General features: G+C 37.3%; 2 protein-coding genes across 5 annotated transcripts; one reads left to right on the forward strand and one right to left on the reverse strand.

The window, feature by feature from the left end:
* Positions 1-553: 553 nt before the first annotated feature.
* On the reverse strand, positions 554-17,896 carry vgll4l (vestigial like 4 like). Its single transcript, XM_043246745.1, has 6 exons — positions 17,759-17,896; positions 5,351-5,631; positions 3,221-3,344; positions 2,879-3,116; positions 1,555-1,630; positions 554-1,439 (listed from the first exon to the last, which is right to left on the reverse strand). The coding sequence occupies exons 2-6, from the start codon at positions 5,415-5,417 to the stop codon at positions 1,132-1,134; spliced, it is 813 nt and encodes a 270-aa protein (XP_043102680.1). The 5' UTR covers positions 5,418-5,631; positions 17,759-17,896; the 3' UTR covers positions 554-1,131.
* syn1 (synapsin I) lies at positions 11,711-25,986 on the forward strand. 4 transcript variants are annotated; one of them, XM_043246741.1, is made up of 14 exons: positions 11,711-12,116; positions 12,214-12,738; positions 13,755-13,812; positions 14,522-14,613; positions 14,858-15,014; positions 15,878-15,967; positions 17,227-17,289; positions 17,511-17,653; positions 17,773-17,847; positions 18,762-18,864; positions 18,958-19,089; positions 20,233-20,305; positions 21,098-21,698; positions 23,229-25,986. In XM_043246741.1, exons 2-14 carry the CDS (start codon positions 12,431-12,433, stop codon positions 23,368-23,370), a joined length of 2,037 nt encoding a protein of 678 aa, XP_043102676.1. In that variant the 5' UTR covers positions 11,711-12,116; positions 12,214-12,430; the 3' UTR covers positions 23,371-25,986. The 4 variants fall into 4 exon arrangements, with proteins under 4 accessions (XP_043102676.1, XP_043102678.1, XP_043102677.1 ...); XM_043246743.1 differs by having other exon boundaries at positions 12,219-12,738; XM_043246744.1 differs by having other exon boundaries at positions 11,713-12,116; positions 23,267-25,986.
* Positions 25,987-26,907: the final 921 nt, after the last annotated feature.

Below are 26,907 nucleotides of genomic sequence, written 5' to 3' on the forward strand. Positions count from 1 at the left end.
GACAATTAAATTAGAAGAGAATAACTCTCTTCTATGTATTCTTTGTTTGCTTTCAACATATTGGAAGAGTGCAAATCATTTTCTGTGGGGTAACGAAACAGCAGTTTATACATCATGACTTCATTTGATTATTAAAAGTGGCAGAACGAGTTATTACTACAAGTTTGATGAGAGATTAGAAAGACAAATATATAATGCTGGAGTAGCTTACTGTTAAGATTTATTCTACTGGTAATGTTTTTGAACGACGATTGCATTTATCTGATCAGAAATACAGTAAAAACTGAAACGCTGTCAGTTATTATAATGATAACATATTTTTTAATAATTTGAAAATACATTCCTCCAGTCCTCATAATCTTTCAGAAATCATTCTAATATACTGACTTATTTCTTATTATCAATATTTATATATAAAAAAAATATTTTTGTGTGTCCTTGCTTTTTTTTTTATTCAAATGTTTGAACATATATCCGGATTCACAACAAGATTAGAAATGATTAATTCAGTGTTAAAGAGTTCATTTAAAAAAAAAAAAATACAAATTATTCATTTAAAAAAAAGGGTTTATTACAAATATGTACAATGGTATAAAAGCTTGAAATTTACAGAGGGATTGAAATGAACAGCAGAGAGATCCCATGTAGAGATGCCAAACAGTTACCCACCTCTTTTTTTTCAAGCATTTGTTTTCAATTAAAACATGAAACTTTCTGACCTAGTAAATTTTGGTCTGTTTTGCTCAGTGCTCCTTTTAGGTTGCAAGATCCTAGTATACTGCCTAATATAAATACGCACGTATTATCAGAAGAAAGCTTACAACAGACAATGAAATGTTACTAGTAATAATCAGTGCAATCACAGTCAACACATAAAAACCAGTGGCACCCACAAAACCAATGACAAAAGCCAACTCCAACAATGCTTAGCTACCATAAAATGATCAGAAAAAGGTCAGACTTTAAAAATCTCCCTTTTAAAGACGATTCCTCATCTGCTCATGACAACTTTTACAACACATCAATTTATCGCACAGTCTCCCTTTGGCTTTTTTACAGCAGAAACGCATGGGCCTACGCAAGCTTCTTGAGTCCATTTGGTCATATCTACATCTAATTCCGCTCTCTTCTTCATTTATCAGACCATAGGTTTGGTGTGGTCGTGGTAGGACTGACTGAATCTTTGCGAGCTCTTTTGGGACTCTGGCTGTAGCCGGGCGAGTGGATGAAGGTCGGACTGCTGGGTGGAGATGAAGAAGACGAGGAAGAGGATGAATGACAGGAGGAGGATGAAGCTTTGAGCTGGAGCCATTTGTCTCCCAGAGCTTTGGCAAAGTGGTCATCTACAGACACGCTGATGGAGGTGGCTCTGTGGTAGTTCATCCCGAGGCTCCTCTGGAAATGCTCTTCAACGTGGTCATAACTGTGCTGGGTAACAACTGCAGAGAGACAGAATCAGATGATGATATTCGAAAACTATTTGTTGCGATGAAAAGATCTGCACGGACACGTTAAAGGAGGAGCGTCAAGCTCTTTTGCAGCTTTTTTACTTACTGGTGGAGTGATTGCAGCAGTCTTTTTTTGTTGACCTTGTTGCAGAGGAAACGCAGGTGATGACAGATGGCCGTATCTGAGAAAGACAACAAAGGTCAGCGAGTCTTTGCCACAATGCCCCCCTCATCCATCCACGTATAAGGCAGCTTTCAGAATGGCTAATGAATAAAACTCTTTGAAAATGAGAAACTAAAAGGGCGAGATGGACAGCTATGTTTGCGGTTGGTTCTAGACTAATTCTCCCTTAGCCCCGATGCCACTAGCAGGTCAACAACAGCACTGGTGTGTTGAGACTTGTTGACAACATTCCTCCACCCATTGCTCACATTTTCTCCCTGAATCCGGCTGGATTGCATATCTGAGACAGGCAGAGGCCTGTCCAAACGCTAAAGAGCCACTCTCTCAGGAACACAAAAGTGCCTTACTGCATTCTGTTGTGTCTCATAGATAGTGAGTGAGGATGAACAGGCTGCAGTGGCCTCAGGATAGACTCGGTATAATACGCAGAACGTGTTCAGTCAGCATGTATTGCAGAGAAATTGGTACAGCCACAAATTGGTCTTTTAATTATGGATTATCACCTAGCTTTGAACCCTGCAGCGAGAACACTGTTTTGCTAATGTCTGGAAATATTTACAAACTTCTGTGCAATATTAATCCATGGATAATGTACAGAAAATGTATGCATATTTCTCATACATAAAATTCTAAATGTTTTAAAACAATTTAGAATTATCAGTTATTAGTTATTAGTATCAATTATATATAATATTTAGTCAATTGTACATATTAATGAATAATAAAATTATTAATTTATATATATATATATATATATATATATATATATATATATATATATATATATATTTCAAATATGTTAATAAATAGTTAATTAAATCAGCTACAATATTTTAATTCATTATATAATATAATATTAATTTATTATATTTATTATATATAATAAAAAAATCTATATATTTATAAAAATGTACATGGTTATTTATATATGCTAATGAATTTACCAGTCTTATTAATACTATGTCATTAGATTACAAATAGTATTATTTTAGTAGTTATTAGATATATATTTTTATTTTTTTATAAATAAATATATATTTTTTGATTTTTATTATATTTCAAAAACACCATAATATCAGATATTAGATTTGTATTATATATTCTTTACATTATTCCTGAATTTTTTTGTTTTTAATCTTCATTTAAATTGTTTATTTATTACTGCTAATAATAATAATAATACTAATAATAATAATAAAGGATTTAAAGGATGCCATATACTTGATTTAGCAGTAGTAGCAATCACCTGTATTTGTCTGACTGTTGTGGTTTTGTTTTGGCTCTCTGCTTTCTCTGGTTCTGGGCGCGGCTTCTTGATTAGGGCCAGAGGCTCATCCATGACTGGGGTGGAGTACACTGGGCTGGGGATCAGGTGAGTGGGGCTGGCCGTTGGGCTCCATGTGGATGTGGGACTTTCAGGAATACTGAACCCAGATGATCTGCGGGCACTGTTGGCCAGGCTCTTGCTGAGGGCCCTCTCTCTTCTGAAACAGAAAGTAAAAAAAGATCATGAGCAAACTAAATTCTCCTCGGCCTGTATTAATCTGCTGGGTATTGGTTTCACGTCGGATGCTACAAGGTCCATTACCTCTCTTCAAGGGTCCGTCCTCTCTCAGAACTGTGTTTGCGCTTCAAGGGATGTGCAGGGCGCATCCGTACCCTGTCGCTGGTCATGTGGCGATATCTGTCTTCGCTCCTCAGATTGGGCTGTCCTGTAAAAAAGATGAATGCGTGCTCGTGTGACTTCAGATATGATAAATGACAACGCTGCAGGGTGCTCACACGGTCACTGCCAGTCACCGATTCCCTTACTTGTGAAAAGGTGTGGCAAACAAGTAAACAACTGACTCTTAATCCTAGGAATTGCATCACTGCGTGTGTATCTTAATTGTGGGAAAAAACGTTGTTGGGCCACCGTTAAATGTAAACTCCGTTAAGTGGCAGAACAAGATCGACTGGCTCTGTGAGTATTACTGTAGAACTACCCAGCTGATTCACCGCTAACGGTAAATGTCATTCAAATTTGGAAAACAGACGAGCCAAAAAAACGACATCAGTGAACAAATGAGGATATTACTTGTTGTTCATACTGCTTTGAGGGGCAAAACAGGCTTTGTGGGTTAAGGCATGCGGTTCACAGCATGTTTACCCAACATAACGATAGTAACAGACTAATCCAAACTGAAATACACATCACCATTCACATGCTAATATCACAAACAGTGTCGTGCAAAGGTCTCACGGTTCACAATCTGATACATGCTACAACTGATAATGACTTTAAAGCTCATTAAGAGCTCACTGATCATTTTTACTGTCAAAGTGATTAGTTAGGACGGATTTTACTTTTTTTTTTGGCAAAATGATAAACAGTGAATAATAAAAAAAGACAGAAATAACAGAAATACAATACAAAAAGCCTTAATTTCATTGCCATGATAGTAAAATAACTGAACAGAAAACATACAAACCTGAGAAAAATGCTAATTTTAGAAAATTATTTCTGACTCTTCACATATACATGCAGACCTATATGCACAGTCCTGAATACTCCATACATGTTAGTTATAAAAAAGTTATTAAAATTTTTATTGACATTTGACACATTTTAATTTACAAAATTTTGAACCAGAATTCGTTTACATGTCTAATGCATTGTGTAAAACGCTAACATTGCCTTAATAACTGCTCTGACCCCTAACATTGACTGTTATGAAATGAGAGATTTCACAACATCCTTTTGATTCACTTTAGAAAAAGGTTTGAGATTTGCAACTGATAATGACTTACAGTAACTTCACGGTAACTCACACACCTTCACAGTAAGTCACCTCTATGAGTCATACACCACAATCATTGAAAGATTTACTTTTGATTTTACATCTGCCACACAAACCATTTTAGAAAGTAGTTAAAACACGGGCTGTGGATATTAAATCAACAGCATGTCAGAGCAGACAGGATTCGACTGGTGATTAACACCTGAGGTATTTTACCAGTGCATGAATGAAGTGTAGCGTTAGGCGCTATCAGACTTCAAGCGGATAACGTTTACTAAATGCTCAAATGGCTTGGGCGATGAGGGGGCATTGTTGGCAGAAGCCTCTTGCACTTACACACACTCACAGATCTCCTAAGCAGTGGACTGTGACAAGGCAGGTTGACTCTGCATGACAGAGGATGGGGGACTGGGTGTAAACCACACCTTAAACCTTGACTGATGACTGATTTTTAGTGCCTCAGGGAGGGATATTTTTCAAGGGGAGATTAAAGACAAAAAAACAGACCCACATCCTTTTTCTTATCTCGTGATGAAGCACACCTTCATCTAAACTCTACTCAAGCAATCTTCTAAAGAAGAGCATCATAATTTTACCGTTAGTTAAAGACGCTTCTTTTTCAAATATTTTTAGATCAATTTTTGAACTGTTTACACTTGTACATATTAAATAAAACACAATAAACATGTATAACCACCAAAAACACATTTTCAAAAAGTCTAGACAGTAGTATGAACGCCAGTTGTGTTGTGTTTTCGTCTACAGTGTGCATTAATATTAGTCATTCATTTTAGTGTTTTAAAATATGAAATGCAGGTAAAATACGCGCAAAGGTTATCGTAAATGATAGTTTTTACTAGTATGAAAATAAACAACGCAGATAACGTGCATGGTGCAGATAATAAAGTCATTCTTAGTTTATAAAACGTAATATTTACCTTCTAAGATGTACACTTTGAAGCCGCTGCTCATCCGGGTGATGTAGTGTAAATTAGTGACCGCCATTCCTAATCTTCAGGGGTTTCTAAGCAGTGCAATGCTCCTGAACAAGCTGGGTTGCGAGCAGCAGAATCGATCCTCACTCAGACTGAATTGTCACTGAGCTCAAGTGCTCTGCGCTTTCCATGAACATGGCTCCCTGGCTTCTTATTGGCTGTTTGACGGGCCAACCCCCTCCCTCTGCTTTTGTCTGCATGAGGCGACCTACCACCACAGGTGCCTGATGGGAGGAGACAAACGATAAGCTGTGAATTGCCTGCTGTCTATCACCCCCACCCCACCATGACACCCCCAACACGGGCTAAAAAGTGACAGATGAAATCAAATCGCAAATTAAATAAGCAAGATTAAAAAAGTTTAATAACGTTAGTTAAAAAAATAATAATGAAACGGATCACCGTGCATGAGATGTTCAAATTTAGAAAGGTGTGCGTTACAGGGACCGTACGTGTGGTGTAATTGAATTAATTCAGGAGACGGACAGCTCAAATTAAAACAATCAGGTGGTAATGTGGATCTACCCTCCTCTCCAAGTACCAACATGCCTGGGCAGCCGGGCAGAGGCATGAATGGTTTCCTTGTTATATTATCACTGTTCTTGAGAAGCACATTTCCTGGCTTTACAAACTTAAAATTTGTAACTACTATAACTATATTAGACCACAGTTACAAACAGATAAGACTACAAGAGCAACTGTAAACAAATATTATGTGTATGTATATAATATAGAATACTATAGCATGCAATTAAATAAAAATTAAGTCATTCATTTTTTAAATATGCTACCGTTTAAAGGATTTGGGTTGGTATTATTGTATAATGTGATTTTTAGAAAATACTAATTTGTACAATGTATTTTGGATAACTGCATATTTATGTTTTTGGAAAAAAATCCTTATGATGCTCGTCGAGGCTACGTTTATTCGATCAAAAGTAAAATCAACTGTATTGATTATCACTGATTGAAAACAGTTGTGCTTTTTATGCAAACTATACAAATACTAATATTTCATATCGATTTCGTTTCATGATTATGAAGACTCCTTTTGTTGAATGTTGCTGTATTCATATTTGCTATGGGATTCTCAACTGGCAAACTATATAGAAAATTTTGGAAAATATTTTAAATGACGCAATTGAGGAGAATTAAAAATATTAAAGACTGACAAATGAATTCAAAATGGAATCAAATATGACGAACTTTTTTTCCGCCGAAGTTCAAGATGGCCTTAAATCATTATGGAGAACAGCTTCGTAGAACTTAAGTGCTTTTGTCACTACAAAAACTAACCGAATACTAAGGTACTGTGCTGGTCATGTTTCATATATATACATTAACATATAATACATTAAATAAAACACTAAATACTATATTTAAAACTGTAAATCCTTTTTTAAACTTCACTATCCCCCTTTTCCCTCCCTGAATCCTTTTTGAATCCACAAACAAGTCTTGCTCTGTCTTTTGTTTCCTCTAGGAGTCAGCACCTGTCGACAGCCCCTCCCCTTGCCCTAATCTAAAATCTCACCCGACTGCATTTTTCAGAGTGTTTAGCCCACCTGAGCTGCAGTCATTCCACCATCTTGCCCATACATGCAGTTATGTTGTCAGTTCCCAACCTTTATGCATCGGGCCTTTTCTTTCCGCAGATCTGTTTCTCCTATTTCTTTTTTGGCAGAAAGACAAAGACTTCAGAGTGCTGAAGAGAGCTTTGTACGGAGTGATCCTGCCTGAGCATGCTAAAGCCACAAATGCTTACATACATGACTGAAACACACTCCCTCTGGACACACAGTTAACCCCATTTGCATTACAAGGAAGCCATCATAGTGTTACAACTTAGTGAGTGCTGTTGCTCTACGGGATAACCTTTAAATAAAACCGTTTCTTTAATAGGAGAGGTAACACAGGTACACTTAATACAGGTCGTTCACTTCCCGAAAGAAAACCATTTGAAGAGCGCAAGCACTTTCTCAAAACTCTTGCTCACGCACCGTTTATTTTGTAACATACTCTGCGATTATACTGTGATTGATTGTCTCTCACTGTACCTGCGAATTAACGCTGTAATCAACTACTGTAAATATTTACTGTACTTATTCCCTATCATTATTGGATTGTCATCTGTTTTATAACCACATTTCCCAGGATGCCACACACAGTGCAGACTTGTCTCTATAAACCAGTGAGAAAAGTTTCTCACATTCATTATTCAAGAGCTGAAACTTCCAGTTTGGTTAAACAAGACTTTGTCGAGCCGCTTATGGAAGGCTATGTATATATATATTTGATAGTGACAGGCCAAAACGAGACGTTTGACTGTATTTGTGTCGACTGAATGAAGTACAGAGCTTTTGCACACAGCAAAGAAATTTCGCGGTTGTTTGGAGGAGCGTCACGTGGGAAGCGGAAGAGCGACCTCCTGCGGTAGAAATCAGGAATGGCAACAATTCCTCATGTACTTTACCTTGAGAATTCATCCTGTCTAATAGAGAAATGCACAAAATAATAGTGCAGAGAAAAATAAATGTCTACTGAACAGGTAAAACAGGTAGTTAACGTTTTTTAGCCTCAGTTTTTGTCTTTTCAGGTCAGAGAAAAAAACCAGCCTGAAGCATTTTTTTAGCAGCTGCAAATATACTACTACTTCATATAGCATATCCACAACTGTGTCACAATAACATTCATTTTACAGTGTCAATGTAGGCCTATTTATTTGCCTTACCCTGATAATGACCACCATTTTCAATTAATAACAAATGTAGCATTATTTCACACTTCCATCATGCATTTTAGGAATAGTAGTCAAAAACATTTTTTTTTTAAAGAAGATGCTTTTTTCTAGTGCTGGGCCCCGATCAACCGAAATTCACTGCATCCAAAATAAAGTTTTATAGGCCTATGCAATAATATTTGTGTGTGCATTGTATATTTATAATGTATATATATACACAAACGCAGATGCATGTGTACATGTTTTATCTCTCTCTCTCTTTTATTTATATATATATATATATATATATATATATATATATATATATATATATATAAATACACAGACACACACAGTATATAGCGCAAAATATGAGTATACATATATACATGTAAATATTTTCAGAAAATCTCTACTCTATCCGTGTGTCTTTATGTCTGTGTGTCTTACTAAATATACACAAATATACACAGAACACACATATTATATAAACCTTTTTTTAACATTTATTTAGCATGTGATTAATTGTATATTTATTTGTTAATTTTGTCCATAGCTTATTTTTCCTAGGTTATTTTCCTAACATATTTACATAAACCAGTATTTTAACAAACAGTCAAATATTTTCAGCTCGATGGCTGTTATCCATATGTATGTTAGGTGTATATGTGTAAATGGTGGCTATTGTTTTGAATGGCACCGGCTGTCTAAACTATTCACATGTTTGTTTCTGAATACTTTTGCTCATTCACTAATGAAACAGCTTTGTGAATGAGGGTATTAGCTCCCTTTGTTAATGTAATGGCTCAGAATTAGGGTCAAAGCCAGAAGTGACAGTTCACTTCAATTCATGTCACACATACTGTGCACTGTATGGAGAGACTTGAGCAACTGGTTCCTGCTGGAGAACAACAACTGCTTTCTCGAGGGAAAGGGACCCCTGTAAAACAACCCCTAACAAGGGAAGGAGGATGCGGTGCAGAATAATTGAGTTTTATATCACTGCAGAGTGTGAGCTCGTTTTTGTGTGTGTTTCATTGCTACTGTAATAAAACTAGCCTGAGAAAAGCAACAATAAAAATCTGTATGTACAAAGCAAACGGTGCCAGCGTAACGAGCCGCAACAACATTAAATGTTAATTGGATTTGATGTACACTGCCTTTCAAAGTCTGGGGTCCTAACAATTTTATTTTTTAAAGAAATTAGAAAGAATATTTAAATTATGCTAAATTAATATGCTAAATTGATCAAAGGTGACAGTAGAAATGGTTACAAAAGATATATTTTTTACTTTTTCTCATCAAAGAATACAAAAAAAAAATCAGTTTCCATAGAAACGTTCAGCAGCAGATGTTTTCAATGAAATCTTTCTAGAGCATATTAGAATTGATTTCAGATGGATCATTAAACCGAAGACTGGAACATTACCAATTAATAATAAAAAATGTAAACATTAACATTAAAAAACGTTTTTAAAAGGAGTTATTTTAAACTGTTTTTACATTATTTTGGTTAAATAAATAGCATAAGCAATATGGAATTCTTTCAAAATCATGAAAGCTTTACCAACTTTTTTTTTTTGGAATGTTAAATGGTAATATATAAGGAGACACACACACACACACACACACACACATATGTTGGCATTTGTGGTTTATGGGAACTGCATTTATAGATTTTCAAAAAACTCTTACTTTTAGTATTTTCTTTTAATTATGAAGACATTGGCAGTGTCCTCTTACATCACCCTTCAAACTGTAATAGCCTATTAATGATTAAAAAGCAGTATTTTCCCTCATTGCAGAGCTTGTTCAGAAGGGAGGGGGGAAAGACAGAGGAATTATAGACTGCAGCCCCACTGTAAAGCTCTGGTGTAAAATAGCTCTGTTAAAGTCACATCTCAGATTACATTGTGTGTCTGAGGGTGTCTGCCGCGGCCCACGCCTCCATTTTGTGCTAATGTGGGTGTAACTGATTCACCACTCAAATAAAGCACGTGAGTAATGCTTTGTTTATTGACTGGGTCTTTTTTCATTATCAAACAGAAATGGCCATAGCAATTATGCTTAAGAACCTGTGCAGTGACAAAAGCAGTGCATATGAAATGGCTGAAAATTAAAACGCATATATCTCTTAGAGTCATACAAACACAAGAGCAGTGAATGTGTTGTTAATGTATTGCGTGGCATTGGGTGGAGGCTGTAAACGTTACGTTCCTTCATTTGAATATCAATCCATTTCCTGATAAATGACTTCACTGGGGAGACAGGGGCCACTTTTGAGTCAAATGGCTAGTTATTTGCACAAATAAATGTTTTCACTAGAAGTGTGTTTTTTAGGAATGCTATTTCGTAAGAGTTCTAAATACCACTGACATACAAAAGTCAAGTATTTAAGAAGTATAGCCTATATGAAAATACATTTGATTTGAAGGCTTGAAATATGTGCTCAAGACAAGGTTATTTTTCATAAGAGCTAACACATTTTGTATTTGATACGTTTTTTGTATATTTGAGTTGCTGTTTTGATAAATGCCATAACTGCATCTGAAACAGAAGTAGTAATAGATCTTTTCTCATTCCCATTTATGCTATATGGCAATATATAAGTTTTAGAAAGATCTGTAATATGCATTTTAAGGGTAAAATGACATTTCTGTACAGAAAATTGTCACCCGACCAAGCTAAACAACAACAAAAAAAGTAAAGCTGTGGTCTATCATATTTCCAAAACAGAAAATAAGTATTTTAAGAAAACAGATCCCTTCGCATCTGCTTGTCAGAGAAAGTGTTAACACAATTTTACATCTGCCCTTTTATTCAGTTTTAATACCTTAATGTTACTGAGAAACCCAAACATAATAATAAAAACATTTAGATAAATCTGCATATGTAATGGACATCAGTTTTTAATATTTTTTAGTAAAAAAGCCTCACATTTAACAAAGCACATACAAAAGACCTGAGCTGGAGCAACATGGCCTGTTTAACAGAATAAAACTGTTTGGCGTGTGTAACCCATTTTGAAATTTTCATTGGAGCATAAAGTGTCATGACCTCCTATTAACATTAGGATAGATATAGATTATAGATTTCCTGTCCATGGTGCTGAAAACATTAACAGTAAAGGGGTATCTCCACGGTAACTGTCCAGAGTACTGAAAACACACCCTTGCTTTGCATAGATGACGTATTTCAATACATTATATTCTATTCCCAAATGCCCCTAAAATAAACTGTGTAGTAAATAAATAGATAGTATTGTGTAGTAAATAAAATAAATAGTGCTCCAACAGCACTATTAACTTTTAACCTATTATTGCTAATATAATACACTCCACTAATTGTCATGTATCTGAGACTTTTCTTTAAAGCCCCTTACAGCATCCTTATAATGCACAAGGACGGTCCCAAAGGAACAACCCGGGTTTAGGTGTGTTGCTCAAGGACGCCATGGTGACACCTGCAGAGTCTGAACCTACAACCTTTTCCTTACAAGCTCTTTAATCACAAGTCAGCACCACCCACTGTCAGTGATGTTCAATCGATGTGTCTCGCTTTCTCAAAATGAACACAAGCACGTGTCAAATTCGTCTCTCCTCTCCATTCATCATTTTACGCATCTAAACAACACATCCCGGACCGGTCCCGTGCGTAAAGAACGTGCGCAACGGGAGAAACTGATGATGGGTCAGAAAAAATGACGAGGGAAAACACTGGGCGGATTACCAGGATTGGATGGCACGAGTGATGCAATCCCTGCATCCTCCGAAGCCCTAACCGGATCGCGGAGAATCTGGCCGGAGATTTCGCCTCACCGACTTTCATTTATGACAATTACTACCTTTACCGAGCGAGCCCACTTTTAACAAGTGCCTCTCCGTTACGAGTGTTTTTTTTCCCCCTCCACGCCCGCGGAATAGGATCTAAACACCATCAACATCAATGGAAGGAGCACGAAATCTTAATGCCAATTGTTGAACGAGTGATGTAAGTCAACCAATCGCGCTAATTACGAGCATTTATCAATGCATATTTAATCGTGACTTTATTAAAGCGTCGGTTTGGTTTCTGTCATTTGTTGCAGCGCAGCTTTGCACGTCGTGAAGCACGACCTTTGCTTCGAGGTGCACCCCGGAGAATTGCGTATCGACTCTTTTTCGCGTCTCGTTTTAAACCGAAGCAGTCGGTTGCATCCTCTATATTAGGTGCTTGATCGGTTTTCCATTCATCTTGGATTTTTTTTTAACCGTGCAAAACCTGCAGGGAAATAATTTACCGTCGCATACCTTTTAATATCCACCATGAATTACCTGCGACGACGACTATCGGACAGTAATTTCATGTCCAACTTGCCTAATGGCTACATGAGCGATTTACAGCGGCCCGATCCGCCGCAGCAGAGCCCAGCCCCGGTGCTCTCTCCGGGTTCTCAGGAGAGGCGTCAACCCCCCAGCCAGTCTACCGGCGCCGGCTTCTTTTCTTCCATCTCCAACGCCGTCAAACAGACCACCGCCGCCGCCGCCGCTACCTTTAACGAGGCCACCGAGAGAGGGATCGGCTCGGGCAACGCCAAGACCCTCCTGGTCATTGACGACCAGCAGACAGACTGGTAAGACGCACGATCTTATGTGCTGGGGATGCATTTTACGAGCAGATCTTTCGAGTGTTAGTTTGACGTTTCGGGCTCGCACCTGAGGTGTAGCTCGTGCTAATACAGGGCCAAAAAAAGAGTCACTATCCAAACGTCGTGACTCATTAGTCTATGGGCCTTTCTGGCACGCGCGCTCGTGTAGTTGTGGGTGTTGCCGCGCGTGTGTTTGTGCGCATTTCACTATTCGGTCTGGGCCAGTTAATGGAGAACACCCCACGGCAAAGTATATTACATTAGCGTTTCAGTTCAGATTAAAAGGTCTCGTGTTGATGGATTTAAGACTAGACTGGCTGTGCGTGTGTGGAAAAATCAAGTCTTTTGGTATTGAGATTTTTTTGAATTTTTACAGGTGAACTTATGGGTTGGTTTTTAAATATATATTTTTTTAGAAATTTATTTCAAGAGCCAGCTTTTCTTGTCTAATGGGGTTAATGGATTGACAGTACAGAGAACTGATGGGTTCCTCAGAGGACTGTCCTTTTTTGCAAGGATGTCTGGAAGTTCTCCAGTTGTTTCCTCTGTATGGCGATCTGAGGAACCCCACATGGTGCCTCGAGCATCTTTACCATTTTAAAGTGTGTGATGCTGCTCTCACTGTTTCCCATGAGGGCCTGTGACACATTTACTGGGATATTAAAACAAAACAACACCAACAAAATTCATTTCATATGCATTTAAGAAACTTTTTAGTGAAGGCAACATTTCATCCATCCAATTTTTTTATTTAGCGACTGAAAACATTGCATTCTAACATCTTTGTGTAAAAACAATGGATTTAGGGTTAAGCGAAATAGCTGCATTTAAATATTAAAATGTTATTATTAAGCGCAATGTCACATAGTTACAGACACTCAAATGATTTTCACGCCATTTCACTGTTGCATAATTTAGTTTGGACACAGTTCCAGTGTTTTTGACAACTACGACTCAGAAGTGCAAAAAATGTTCTGTCTTTTTTGTCTTTTTTTCTTCAGGGCAAAGGTGTTCAAAGGCAAGAAGGTTCATGGTGAATTTGACATCAAAGTAGAACAGGTGAGACTTTTTTAATACTTCCAAAGTAACAGAGCAGTACGACTCAACAGTGTGCCAGATTTAATGAGTTAGATGTTAAGACTTACCAAAGCATATTATCACAATATCATGCAATATTGAGCCTGTCATTTCTTTAGCGGCATTTCGTTTGTGTTCGCAAAAAGGGATGGGACAGTATCAAAGCATGATGAAAAGCAAGTTCTAATCTATTATAGACAGTCATAAAAGAAAATTAATCTGTGTCAATTAATAATATCCTTTGAAATGATTAGTCATGGGCAAGACAGATTTGGTGGCAGCTTAACAATAAGCCACAAGTAATTTTAACCAGAAGAAACATTTTGGTTTTGAACAACTGCTTACATTTTTGTTTGGTTAGAGTTTTATATGTAATACTATTAATTAGTGCAGAATAATCCAGGGATTTATGTAAGACTTTGACAGCCTTATTAAATACCAGACACTAGGATTCAATACGCCATTTGACAATTCCAATTTTAATCACGTCGGTCAAAAACCCTGTCTTTAAAGGAAATATGGATGGCGTGCTTTAAAAGGAAGCAGTTTTTATTGCTAGAATTGAACCACACAGGCAACCCATCACGGGCCTCAGGTGTGGTTTTAGTATGAATGCTTTGACAACGGCACTTTACCAAACAAGCGCATTGATCCTTTCATTCCATCTGCTGATTTTTCATTGATTTTCAAGGCCGACTTCTCTGAGGTTAATCTGGTAGCTCACGCAACGGGAAGCTACAGCGTGGACATTGAGGCCATCCGCAATGGCAACAAAATCACAAAGTAGGTTTCACATCTGTTTAAGAAATATTCAAGAACGTTTTTTTCTTTTGCACAGAGGAAACATGCAATTCAGCGCATTTACTTTATTGATTAATTCAGCAAACGGCTCATGAATATTTAGAGCAGCAATCTGCATCTGCTTTATTTGAAGAACGTATACTGTATCTATACTGAATAAATAGATTTGCTTCAGTTAATCGATTAAATACTTATAATGATTACTAACATTTCTGTGCTCATGTAGGTGTTTCAAGCCAGATTTTGTGCTGGTGCGACAGCATGCTTTTAGTATGGCCAAGAATGGAGACCACAGAAACATTGTGATTGGGCTTCAGTATGCCGGTCTGCCCAGTGTCAATTCCCTTCACTCCGTCTACAACTTCTGTGACAAACCATGGGTGGTGAGCACTGCATACATCAGCCCAAAACGACCAGCTCTTTTGTATCCGATTTCAATTGAATAGTATATTTGAAATAGGTTTCTCGAATTCTTGTGTTCCCAGAGTAAACGAAAATTGTGTTTTCAAAATCATGGAAATGAATTAAATTGGTAACACTTTACATTATAGAGGTGTTCATAATATATGTTGCAATGAGATATTTAATAAATAATTGTAACCAAAGTTAAAACGCATTATAATACTTGAAGGCTTGTATGTCTTATGTTTTAATGCATTATGTTTTCTAACGGAGTAACAAATGAATAGATAAATATGATGCATTATTACTGTGGTTGCAATTATTCATAATATAATGCAATCATAAATACATCATAAGGTGCCTTACAAGGCGTAATTAATGCATTAAAGCTACTTTTTATAATGCGTTATGTATAAAGGATTTAAGTGTTACAATATTATTTCATATACCATCTTATTAAATGTCTGTATTTCTTCACTCGATGTACAAGATCTAGTCTTAAAAAAAGATACAGATTTATGTTGCTCTTGTATAGTGAGAAATATATCTTTATTTAAATATACATTTTTAGTCAAACAGTTTTAATGAATTAGGTCAAGCTGCTAAAAAATCAGACTAAATAATTAATTTGTTAAACATCAAAATGATTTTTAATAATCAATCAAAATGGCTGTGAAAAAAGTATTAATTGAAAGTCCCTGTTTCCAGTTAAAAAGGGAAGAGCATTATCAAAAGGGCTTTAATACAATTTTTCCATTAAACGTCTGTAACTATCGCTGCATAAAAGATGTCTCTATGTTTATGTATGTATGTATGTCTGTGTGGGTCGCCGTGCATCTATCAGTTCGCTCAGTTGTCCAGATTGTTCAAGCAGTTGGGTCCAGAGGAGTTCCCACTGATCGACCAGGTTTATTACCCCAACCACAAGGAGATGGTGAGTGTTTAACCATCTGTTCCTGTCTCTCTCCTGGCCTTCCTCACTAGTAAACCCTGAGCTATAGGGCCCTAGATGGTCCCAACGGACCCCGCACAAAGCTCCCATCTGTGGCAGGGACAGTGGTGCCTGGATGCAGTAAACAGTAAAGCATAAAAGACTCATGCATATTCAGTGCCCCAGTTCAGCACTGCTCCACTCAACGTATTATATAGACCTGTCTAGACTAGAAATTTCATAAACTCCAGACTGGTATAATAGTGTGGTACATTACGGTTCTTACAGACATAGTTCAGGTTTTAATAGGAGAGGGGAGGCTTGCTGCAGTGCCACCACCTCCTCCTATTCCTCCACTGCAGGCATCTTCACACATAAATGATCCCAGACATACTCTTTGCCAGAACGTTTTCCTCTCTCACTGGCCTTTTTCTAAGATAAAGCGCGGCAGACGTTATTCTGTGGGCTCATTTTGTCCGCTAGCGGAAAGATTTTGCTCTCGCATTTCAATTACTGCAACATTATAAAAAAGATGCCTATCAAGCACCGCTGAGACTACAAATACACGCTCTCCTATTAACCACCGATTCAAGCAAAGCAACTAGCTGCTGGTGTCATTTACTATTAAATAATTCATTCAGATAAGAAAATATCCTGCCAGTATTGCATATTAACATCTGCGATAAAAACATGGTTGAATAATGGCATGTATAGATTTCTTTATGTATATGTATAAAAACACATGCTACCATAGGTAAGTATAGACATCTCCAACTTGATGTCATTCACCATAATCAATGAATATTCAAAGATATATAAGTGTATAACTTACACTTGACGCACACAGTCAATGCTCACAAATCATATAAACTATTCCTTATGAGGAATGTATATATGCATTCATATATTTGGTTACAAATGTAGAAAAAAACTGTAAAATTGTAGGATTTTAGTGCCATTTAAAATAACTGTTTTCTATTTTAATATATTTTTTAAAATGTAATTTATTCCTGAGCAAACATTGCTTTACTCTTTAGTATCGCATGATCCTTCAGAAATCATTAATATGCTGAGAAATATTTCTTAATGAAAACAGTGTGGCTTAATGTTTTTGTAAAAACATTAACTTCCAGGATTCTATGATAAATAGAACATTAAAAACAACAGCATTTATTTGAAATAGATTGTAAGTGTTATATTATTCTCTTCTATTTTTTTTATATTATTCTCTTCTATTTTTTTTATATCTCTTTTGTCGTCAGATCACCACACCTGGCTTTCCTGTGGTAGTGAAGATGGGTCATGCTCACTCTGGCATGGGAAAGGTATGATTAAAACCCTTTCTTAGACATTCCTGTTATTTAAAATACAATTTTTTAAATATATGATACAATGTCATTTATTATAGTAAATAGCCCTAACTATATATATATATATATATATATATATATATATATATATATATATATATATATATATATATATATATATAAAATTGTGTTTTTGTGATTACATCGCATCAGTGCAATTCAAATTATCTGTACAGGTCAAAGTGGACAATCAATATGATTTCCAAGACATTGCTAGCGTTGTCGCTTTGACAAAGACGTATGCCACATCTGAGCCTTTTATTGACGCCAAGTATGACATCCGAATCCAGAAAATCGGGGACAATTACAAGGCCTACATGTAAGAGACTAAAACCATAGCAGTGTTTTCATGTCAATATGACACGACTGAATCTATTCATTTAACTAATATCACTAGAGCTGATTATAAAACACTGTGTCATACCTTTGATTGGACAGGAGGACATCTATATCCGGCAACTGGAAGACCAACACAGGATCAGCCATGTTAGAGCAGGTGGCCATGTCTGACAGGTACACACATCTTACAGGATGGTCCTTCTTCCACGACACAGGCAATATTATGCAGTTCCTATAACATGGCAGCAAATAACCTTATTAGATTTTTGCCCATCTAAAAATGACACGTTTTGCATAATTTAACATGTTATTTATTATGCATATCATATGCTAATAGCCCTTTTCCAAAACCTTGCGAGCTGCCTTAGTAGAGTAGCACTATACATTAAATTGCCATTCTTTCTAATAAAATACCTAATTTAAAACACATTCTTATACAGCATTGCTTATTTTATTTAAGATGGTGAATGAACCAAGAGAAATATGTAATACATTAATAATATACTTATTACAGGTTTTGAGGAATACATTTACACATACATTTTTTTTAAAAATGCAGAAAAAAATGTCAAAAGCTCTGTGTTTGCTTCTTGTTATGAACTTCGGCCAAAACATTTGTGATTTTATATAAATACGAATTTATTATTATATAAGATTTAATTAAGCACACATTTAATCAATTAATTAAGCCATTTCGCAATTTTGGTTTTATTTTAGTTCAATTTTCAATACTTTCAGCCAGAATTATAATTGATTTATAGTCATATATAGTTAATTTGCAAAAATAGATAACTGATTGACAAATCAAAATAAATTGTGCTTTTTCATCATGCATTCTACTTAATCTTAATCAAACTGCAGTTGGTTTATTTTCACTAGGTAAAATAAAACAACTAAAAAGTCCAGATGAAACAAAAACAAGAGTATATTTTGCTCGAGGATTTTCAATCAAAACAGTCGATAATACTAAGCCAAATATTAAGTCTTGCTTTGCAGTAATCCTGATTCCCTTGTTTACTCTGGGCAACAGTGTGGGTGGATGCTTTTAGTGGAATGCACAAGGTCATCATTTGCGATTTTCCCTGCAGGTATCGTATGTGGGTGGACGTATGCTCTGAGGTTTTCGGAGGTCTTGATATATGCGCTGTAGAGGCATTGCATGGTAAAGATGGTCGAGATTACATCATAGAGGTAACAACATCTGCAAAAACAATACATTTTTAAAACAGCCCTATGAAACATCCTTAATGCCGTGGGCAAACACTCTGTGTGTGTGTCTATTAGGTCGTGGGCTGCTCAATGCCTCTCATAGGAGACCAGCAGGATGAGGACCGGGCTCTGATGGCTGATCTTGTTGTGGCTAAAATGAACGAGACTGTGCCACGCACTTCAGCTCCCACTCCAGTCCGTTCTCAGGTTAATATACTCGCTTCAAAGCATTCCCCGCATATTGTCGACCTAGGCTTGAAACGCGTCTGTGGTGATATTTCTGTGAAATGACAGAACACTGCTTCTCGTAAGCTTTGTGAGTGGCTCTAGAAGCACGTCCAGTGTTATCTGCAACAGGTGAACGTAAAACAGTTTTGTTACAATGTTGTTGTACGTAACGCAGTACTTTAGAAATAGGTAACAAAATAACTAGACTCGTGTGTCACGGGGAAAGCGCAATGCTGTACCAGGTGAACTGCTGAGCAAGTTTACATGAGAAAATCCGTGCATATGGAGCTATTTACGTGACGATTTGTACTCATTTGCAAATCATGCACTACAGCAAAACTGTTTTCTGCAAGGAACAGTGCAAAAATTAACGTTCATCAATCAATAACCTGCCACTGTAATCATCATTTATGTGAAAAGGAACGAAAGCTGTATATTCTCATGTGACATGTTAAAAAAGCTTTGCTCCGTGCAAAAACAAAGATCAAATTTTAATGAGCAGTTCGGCTGGCCACTCAAAATATTGCTACTGCTTGATAGCACATCTGACGCAAAATGCATGTAAAAACTGTCCTTTCTGCTTATGCAACATTAAGCAGTGCGATGCCGCTGAATAATCCAGTAAAATGGTGTAGTTTCCTCCCACCACTCAGTATTTATTGTCAGAAATATGCAAAACTTGTAGTCACAGCATGAATCTGAGATCTTTTTTGATTGCAGTGCAGAGACTGCTATTCTCCATTATTCCCAAAGCTGTGATTGTAATGATTCATAGCCACACAGACGGGAGAGAATGAGAGTGTGAAATGCCTTTAATGCATAAGCTAAAGACTCATCTCTCATCACCTCTGCATCAAATCGCTTGGTTTAATTCCCTCCACATTTGCGCTGAACTGATTGCCTGAAGATTAATGACTGCACTTTCGTTGACATCAGCCATTTATTTATGATTCTATAATGATGCTCAGCACTTTCAGAAGTTTTTTTTAAGACAAGAAAAGTGACCCAATAAAATGTGTTTCTAAAAATACCACTTCACTTGCACTGAAATTTGTATGTGCCAGCATTCTGTTTCTGTGCGGTTTTTTTTTTACACCCTCGTATGTTTGTTGTGTATTTCAGGGCCCAGCTGTTTCACCTCAACCCATCTCCCAGTCTAGAGTCCCCCAGGCACAACAGCGCCCTCCTCCACAGGGTAAGGGATTACACAGCAATTACGGCCCATGCTTTTAGGCATAGTTCAATAATGCAAATTCATTCATCATTAACTCACCTTTACATTTTGTATGACTTTCTTGCTTGTGTTGAGCACATAATGACTATGACAGTTAAACGTAAAAGCGCACTGTGAAAATACATACAAATGATTAGAGATCTTATAAAACCGTTTTATGGGGGAATAAGCTACATGAATTAACTGCACTATTTAAAATGTTTCTTATTATTATATTATTATTTTTGACTGAAGATTATGAAACCAATCCTGCACATGTTAATTGCTCAAGATTAGTAATGTGCTCTAACAAGGTAAATATATTTTTTGTCCATTACATGCAGAATTTAGTCAATCCTATGTTTGAAATACCAACACTAAAAGACTGCTGCTGCTCAATATCCTCATATGTTAAAGAGTTTTGAATTCTCTTTCATGAAAAAAAAGTATGTGTTGCACTGATGTGTCAACAGCTGCTGATTCAAATTTAAACGTTTTCTCGCACCAAAGTTTCACGACAAGCTTCCTTCTCGATGTGAATGGGCCTTTATGGTAAAAATGACAAATTACTTTTACTGCATGCAGCGCAGAGACTTTAGCAAACAGGAAGTCATACGGGTTATGAATGATATGAGGGTGAGTTTATTAAGACAGATATTTATAAAAATCAATAGTTCTCTTAATGACTGTATAAAATAGTTAATAGGTCGTGTTTAATAGTTTGTGCTTATATTACAGTTTATTTACGCAGTCAAATGAGCTCTGTTTTTTTAGGAGGTCCACAACAAGCAGCTGCTAGCACCACTGCTGCACGTCAAGGAGCCCCACCACAACAGCGTCCCTCTCCCCAGGGCCAGCCCCCTGCCCAAACCCAGTCCGTGACCAGTCCTAATACCCAGAACCCCCCTGCCCAACAAACTCGGCCAAGTCAACCCCCCCAGCGACAAGCCAGTCAAGGGGCCCCAGGTCAGCAGAGGCCCCCCGCAGCACAGGGTCCCGCCCAGCGTGGCCCGGGTGGCTCTCCCCAGTCACCAAGACCCCAGCAAGGTGGTCCGCCACAGCAGCCACAGAGGCCTCAAACTGGCAGTCAGGGTCCCAAACCAGCTGGCCAGCCACAGCAGAGGCCTCAACAGCCAAGACAAGGCCAGCCAACCAGGCAGCCCACCCAGGGTGGGTCACAGCCGACCCAGGACGCCCCTCAACCAGCCCCACAGCAGCAGGGCAGTCCCCGCCCTCCTACCACTCAACAACCACGGCCTACCGCACAGGGCCAGGGAGGTCCAGGAGGTGCACGACCTCCCCTGCAGCAGAAACCCACACCTCCACAGAAACCCAGTCCTGATCACCCAGCTCTGAGTGGATCGCCGCAGCTTAAGTAAGATGTTTTTTGTCCTTTGCCATATCTGTATGTTCAGTTGACTGGATGTGACGGGTTTTATGATTCATAAGCATCTGGACATGTTTTTCCATTTATTGATGATGTTTCATCACCCACGCAAATGACTAAATCAGATAGATGATGGCCATTCTCCTCTGATACATTGTAATATTAAATTAAAGTTGGTGGTACTGATTGAAAGTGACTGTGAATTAGGCTAAAACTATTGGGGTAAATGTTTTTGAACCAATTTGATTTTGATTCACAAGCCCTTGATTTGATTGTATTCTATACTCAAATAATGTGAGTATAATTTGTGTGGGTTTACTTTCTTACACAAAGTTTGTTCAGTTTTCAACAAGGATTTTGTATTTTTTTTAAGAAATATATTTTAAAATGGTCATTTTGAAAATGAACAGCCCAAACAATGAAGTTTAGTGTGTTAAAGCACAGTGACAAATGAAGGATGGGAAGACTTGTATAGGTAGATTTTCGATAGATTTTGCTGTATTGGCATAGTTCAAATGAAGAGTGTGATTAATTTGAAAACCTATGTTTTACACAGTAATGCTATTATGGTAATTTTCTGACTTGACTGGCAATTACAATGCCATTATTCCCTGTGCTGTTTTAACTAATTCACATAGCCATAAAAATGTTTTCCCATTTCAAAAAAATAATGGTGGAAGCTCAGAAAAATTGGATAAAGCTTTAATGAAGAACTGCCTGAAATTATATATATTTAACTTAAATAATGGATAAGCACGTCCAAAAGCTACTGAAGATATTCTGCAAAGCATACTATGACCACTTCGATGACTTTTTAATATTCGTAAATTTGATAATGGTGATGATAATAATGACATTTGACAATTATGGTGATAATGATAAATGTGGCTTATACATATAGGCAGACGCCTAATTAAAACAGTGGAGATACAGAAGTATGCACACTAGATGATCTGGTATTTTGCATGCCAAAGATGGCTTCCTTCAGTCTTACACCCAAACCATTCATGCACTTGATTGTGGAAATTGCATTTTTCTGAATGGAAATGTGCATTTGATCTATTTTCACCGCCAAGCGATTGTCAGCAAGTATGAATGTGATCATCTTATTCCCACTATTCCTCAATTAAGTTCTAAGGTGACTTATACAATATAAAACGGATTCCTCCAAAAAACAAGAAAACATACTATTTATTCATGTTCCAGAGATGTGCCTTCGCACTTGGTTCTTTATTTAGGAATAGTGGCCCAGAATAAACAATGACGCAGAGCAAAGTGCATGTCTCTACATCCAGAGATACCATTTCTCATAAGTCCAAAGGCTGATGTAAACATTGCACTTGAGTCATGATTGCTTAAATGAATGACACAGAAGAAAGCATTTGAATTTCATTCTCTCTTTCTCTCACAGCTTATTTATTTTTCTCTGCCATACCTTTTTAAAGCCATCTCCATGGGTTTGCTGCATGACTTTAATAGCCTCTTCCTCTCCTTTATTGCCACTTCTTCTCTTTGTAGCAAATCCCAGTCTCTTACCAATACATTCAACATTCCAGAAACGCCGGCCGCCCAGCACCAAAGTCCTAGTCAGGACGAAGCCAAGGCTGAGACCATCCGCAACCTTCGGAAATCCTTTGCAAGCCTCTTCTCCGTGGAATAAACACAGACACACACACACACAATCACACAGACACAGAGGTTATTGAGTCTTTCTAAAAAACATGCAAACACAGACACTTTATAAATTATACACAGAAAGGACCAATTATATCACACATTGCGGTGCACATCAGATCTGTGCATGTCAATTTGCAATGCGACGTTAATAAAACACTGCCTGCACTGATAAAGACTGCAATATGAAGTGAGAAATCACAGCATTACTGCAGTTAAATCTTTTAACACAACTTAATTCTTTAGACACATTCCCAGTTTTTTGAGTCCAACTTGATGGAGGGAGGTGTGAAAATAAAACACCACACACAGAAACACTCGCACGCACCCTTTTACACTACCTACACAGCGACTGGACCCGCACACACTTAGCACACGTGCTAACACTTGCTTATTCATTCCAGTCTCCTATTATTAACTTGTAATCTTAGATTCTTTTTGAAAACGAAAAGTTTTTGGTGGACATTTTGTTGTAAAACCATCCACCGTCACGCTCTCTCAGATATATGATATCTGAAGTATGTCTGCTAATTGTCCGAAGCATGTTCTGTTACAATAAGGAGCACCATCTAATGATTTTAAGCGTGCACCACATTGTACTGTAACCGAATGGTTTATCGTTCCGTATTTTACATGCTTGAGCAGGATTTTGGATTTTGCAATGATGATCCATTGTGACGTTGTTCAAATTTTGCACAAGCTTCCATTGTCGAAACTAACCCCCCCCGCGGCTGTTAGCGCTAGCCACTTGCGATACTTGCATGTCACTTAAGGAGAACGTAGTCGCACAATGTGGGTGGTCTTGCTTTGTGTCGTGTCGTTGCACCTAGATAAGGTAGTTGTAGTGAAAACGTTGTTTCATTTTTGTGAGCAAGCTTTTGCTGCTTCCCTGACGTCCCTTTTCCTGACAAAACACACAATGGTACACCCTCCGACGTGTTGAATATGCCTTAGCCAGATAGGCATACAAAAAGAGATTGGTTTTGTGCAATCACATATGTCTCAGGGATGTCCTGAAGAGAAAGACGCAATGACTTGGCATCATTGATCAGGTCTTCCAACCCATTACTGTAGAGAGTTACTGATTGCGAAAGGCCAGTACAAGGAGGAATCCGTCGAATGTATTCGATTGCTACATAAACATGTTTGCACACTAATACTGTAACACTTGAGAACATATGAGATGGGTGAAAGCTCAGGAAGGTTTGTTGCATCAAGAGAAGGTATGTTTCGCATGCCCCGGATGAGCATGTAGGTGTTTGGAGCTGCTTGTTCATTACACTTGGGCCCTATGAAAATGCAAAGCCAAAATACAAAGCCAAGGATGCCATCAGCAGCAAACGTCTTCACAAAAAGATCATCTTTAGAGGAGATGCTTGTCACATGTTGGGTTTTAGACTAAACTGCATTTAGTATGTCCCAGTGTGATCCCAGTTACACAATGTGGACCCTTAAACCAACTACTCCTGAAACTTCTCGCCATACCCAAGGAGTTTAGAGCTGAACCGGCAGTGTCTTCCACAAGTGAGGATAAAACATCCCAACCCTGGTGTGTTTTAGGCAATATATTTAGTCAAGGAGTCCTGACCCAATCCCCAAACCTCCCCCGCTTTCCTGCTCACCAGCCTGTTGTGTATTCACAGTGACCCTTTTGTGACAAATGGTGCGTTAATGTGTATATATATGTATAATGTAATGTTGTACCGTAAACTGTCTAAACCAAATAGAAGTGTTGTACAGATCTTAACTCAACAAACGATGCAAACGTCCTGTATTTGATTTGATCCTCCAAAGGTGATCGTTGTGGGTCTTGTGTAAGACAGGATTTTACTTCAATCAGATGTGATATAGGTTGTGCAATATCTCCACTGTAAACTAAACCTAACAGGTCTGTGTTCTTATTTGACCGGTTTTGTGACAAATACAGTTGTTAAAACTCATCTTCAGTGTGTCCACTGATATGATTGTAAGTGGCTTGACTGGTTCACATATGTGATTATCTAGATGGTCCTCCATGATATTGTTGTGGCTCAGGCAAACTTTCAGTGCTCTTCTATGTGGTTCATGTTTTTAACAGTTAGGATAGCTATGTATGTTAAATGATGGCTTTAATGAATGTCTAATGAATAACTGTATCACCGATGCAATCAAGATTTGGAGGCAAATTAAATTTATTTAAATGTTGCAGTACTTGCGGAACCCATGCCTGAGGTTTGTACTTCATGATATGGTTTGAGTTTTTTGGCATATTTACATTTGTGTACTTTATTTTTTATATAGCCTATTCAGAGGAATTATCTCCTTTTAAAGAAAATGTATTCAAATGGGTCATAATTTCTAAATAGGTTTGACTGTTTGATTCTCAGTGAATTTTATCGTCTGTTCATGCCTGCCAGTTGTATAGAGAAAGGAAGATATAAAATTGAATCACAAATATATAGAATTATAGTCTTAAATTCTATTAAAATGAGAAATATTGTTAAACATTGTGTAGTATTACACAAACAGATGCAACTTTGATGTGATCTTAAATGTAGCTTAATGATGGTGTCAAATTACTATGCTAAAATGTGCACATAATCAATAAAGTCTATCAAATAAATATGCATTTCTTTTCTCTTATGTTAACAGCCTCTGTTTGGTATTAATCATAAAGCAAGTTAATGGTGGCAGTGCATTACAATGAACTGAGCCCCATGACAGCAATATAATAAAAGACTCCAGTGAGCAGCATTATAACGACAATATCAACTTCACATTAATGATCAAAAAAATCACAATAAATAATTATGCTAACATATATATATATATAAAAGGCAAAATGCATTTGTTAATATTTTTCAATGTCAGTAAGCTATAAACAGTTAAATAGCCGAATGAGTAAGTTAAAGATTTTCGCCTGCCTATCTTTAACTTCATTGTGGAATTAATTCAGTGAGTTGATTCAGTAGCTTGTCTGAATTATTCGGCTAGCTGAGAAGGGTAACTCCTTCGTTTTTCGTTTTCATATGACACACTTTACAGTAACGACATTGCCCTTTTTATCCCTTGTGAACTGTATTTAGTCTGCCTGCAAGCTGTTTATGGCGGTCAATCTACCTGACGACATGCGGCACAACTAATAGTTCATAAAAATGAAAATCGTCAACATTTACTCACCCTCATTGCGTCTTTCCCGATATATGGTTTCTAAATAGAAATTACAGAGTTTCCTGGTCGCTCTTTTCCATGTTATGAAAGACCAAAAAGAACACCGAGAATTACCTCAGGGCGTCAAAATACCTTACATGTTCTTCTTATACAGTGAAGTCTGTCATATTGCAGTTAATATATATATATTTCAGAAGCAGCGTCCGTGTTAAGGGTTTATATAAAACATGCCGCCTGTCACAAGTTTTTATCGGCATTTTGTGACTCAACTTCGAACGTGACTCACGATTAGCGTTTTTCGCCTGTAATTAAATTAGAACAAAAATGAGTTCTTAAACGCCAATTCTGTTTTAATACATGCACATTTAAGCAA

The sequence above is a fragment of the Puntigrus tetrazona genome, chromosome 8, assembly GCF_018831695.1.
Source record: "Puntigrus tetrazona isolate hp1 chromosome 8, ASM1883169v1, whole genome shotgun sequence".
NCBI lineage: Eukaryota > Metazoa > Chordata > Actinopteri > Cypriniformes > Cyprinidae > Puntigrus > Puntigrus tetrazona.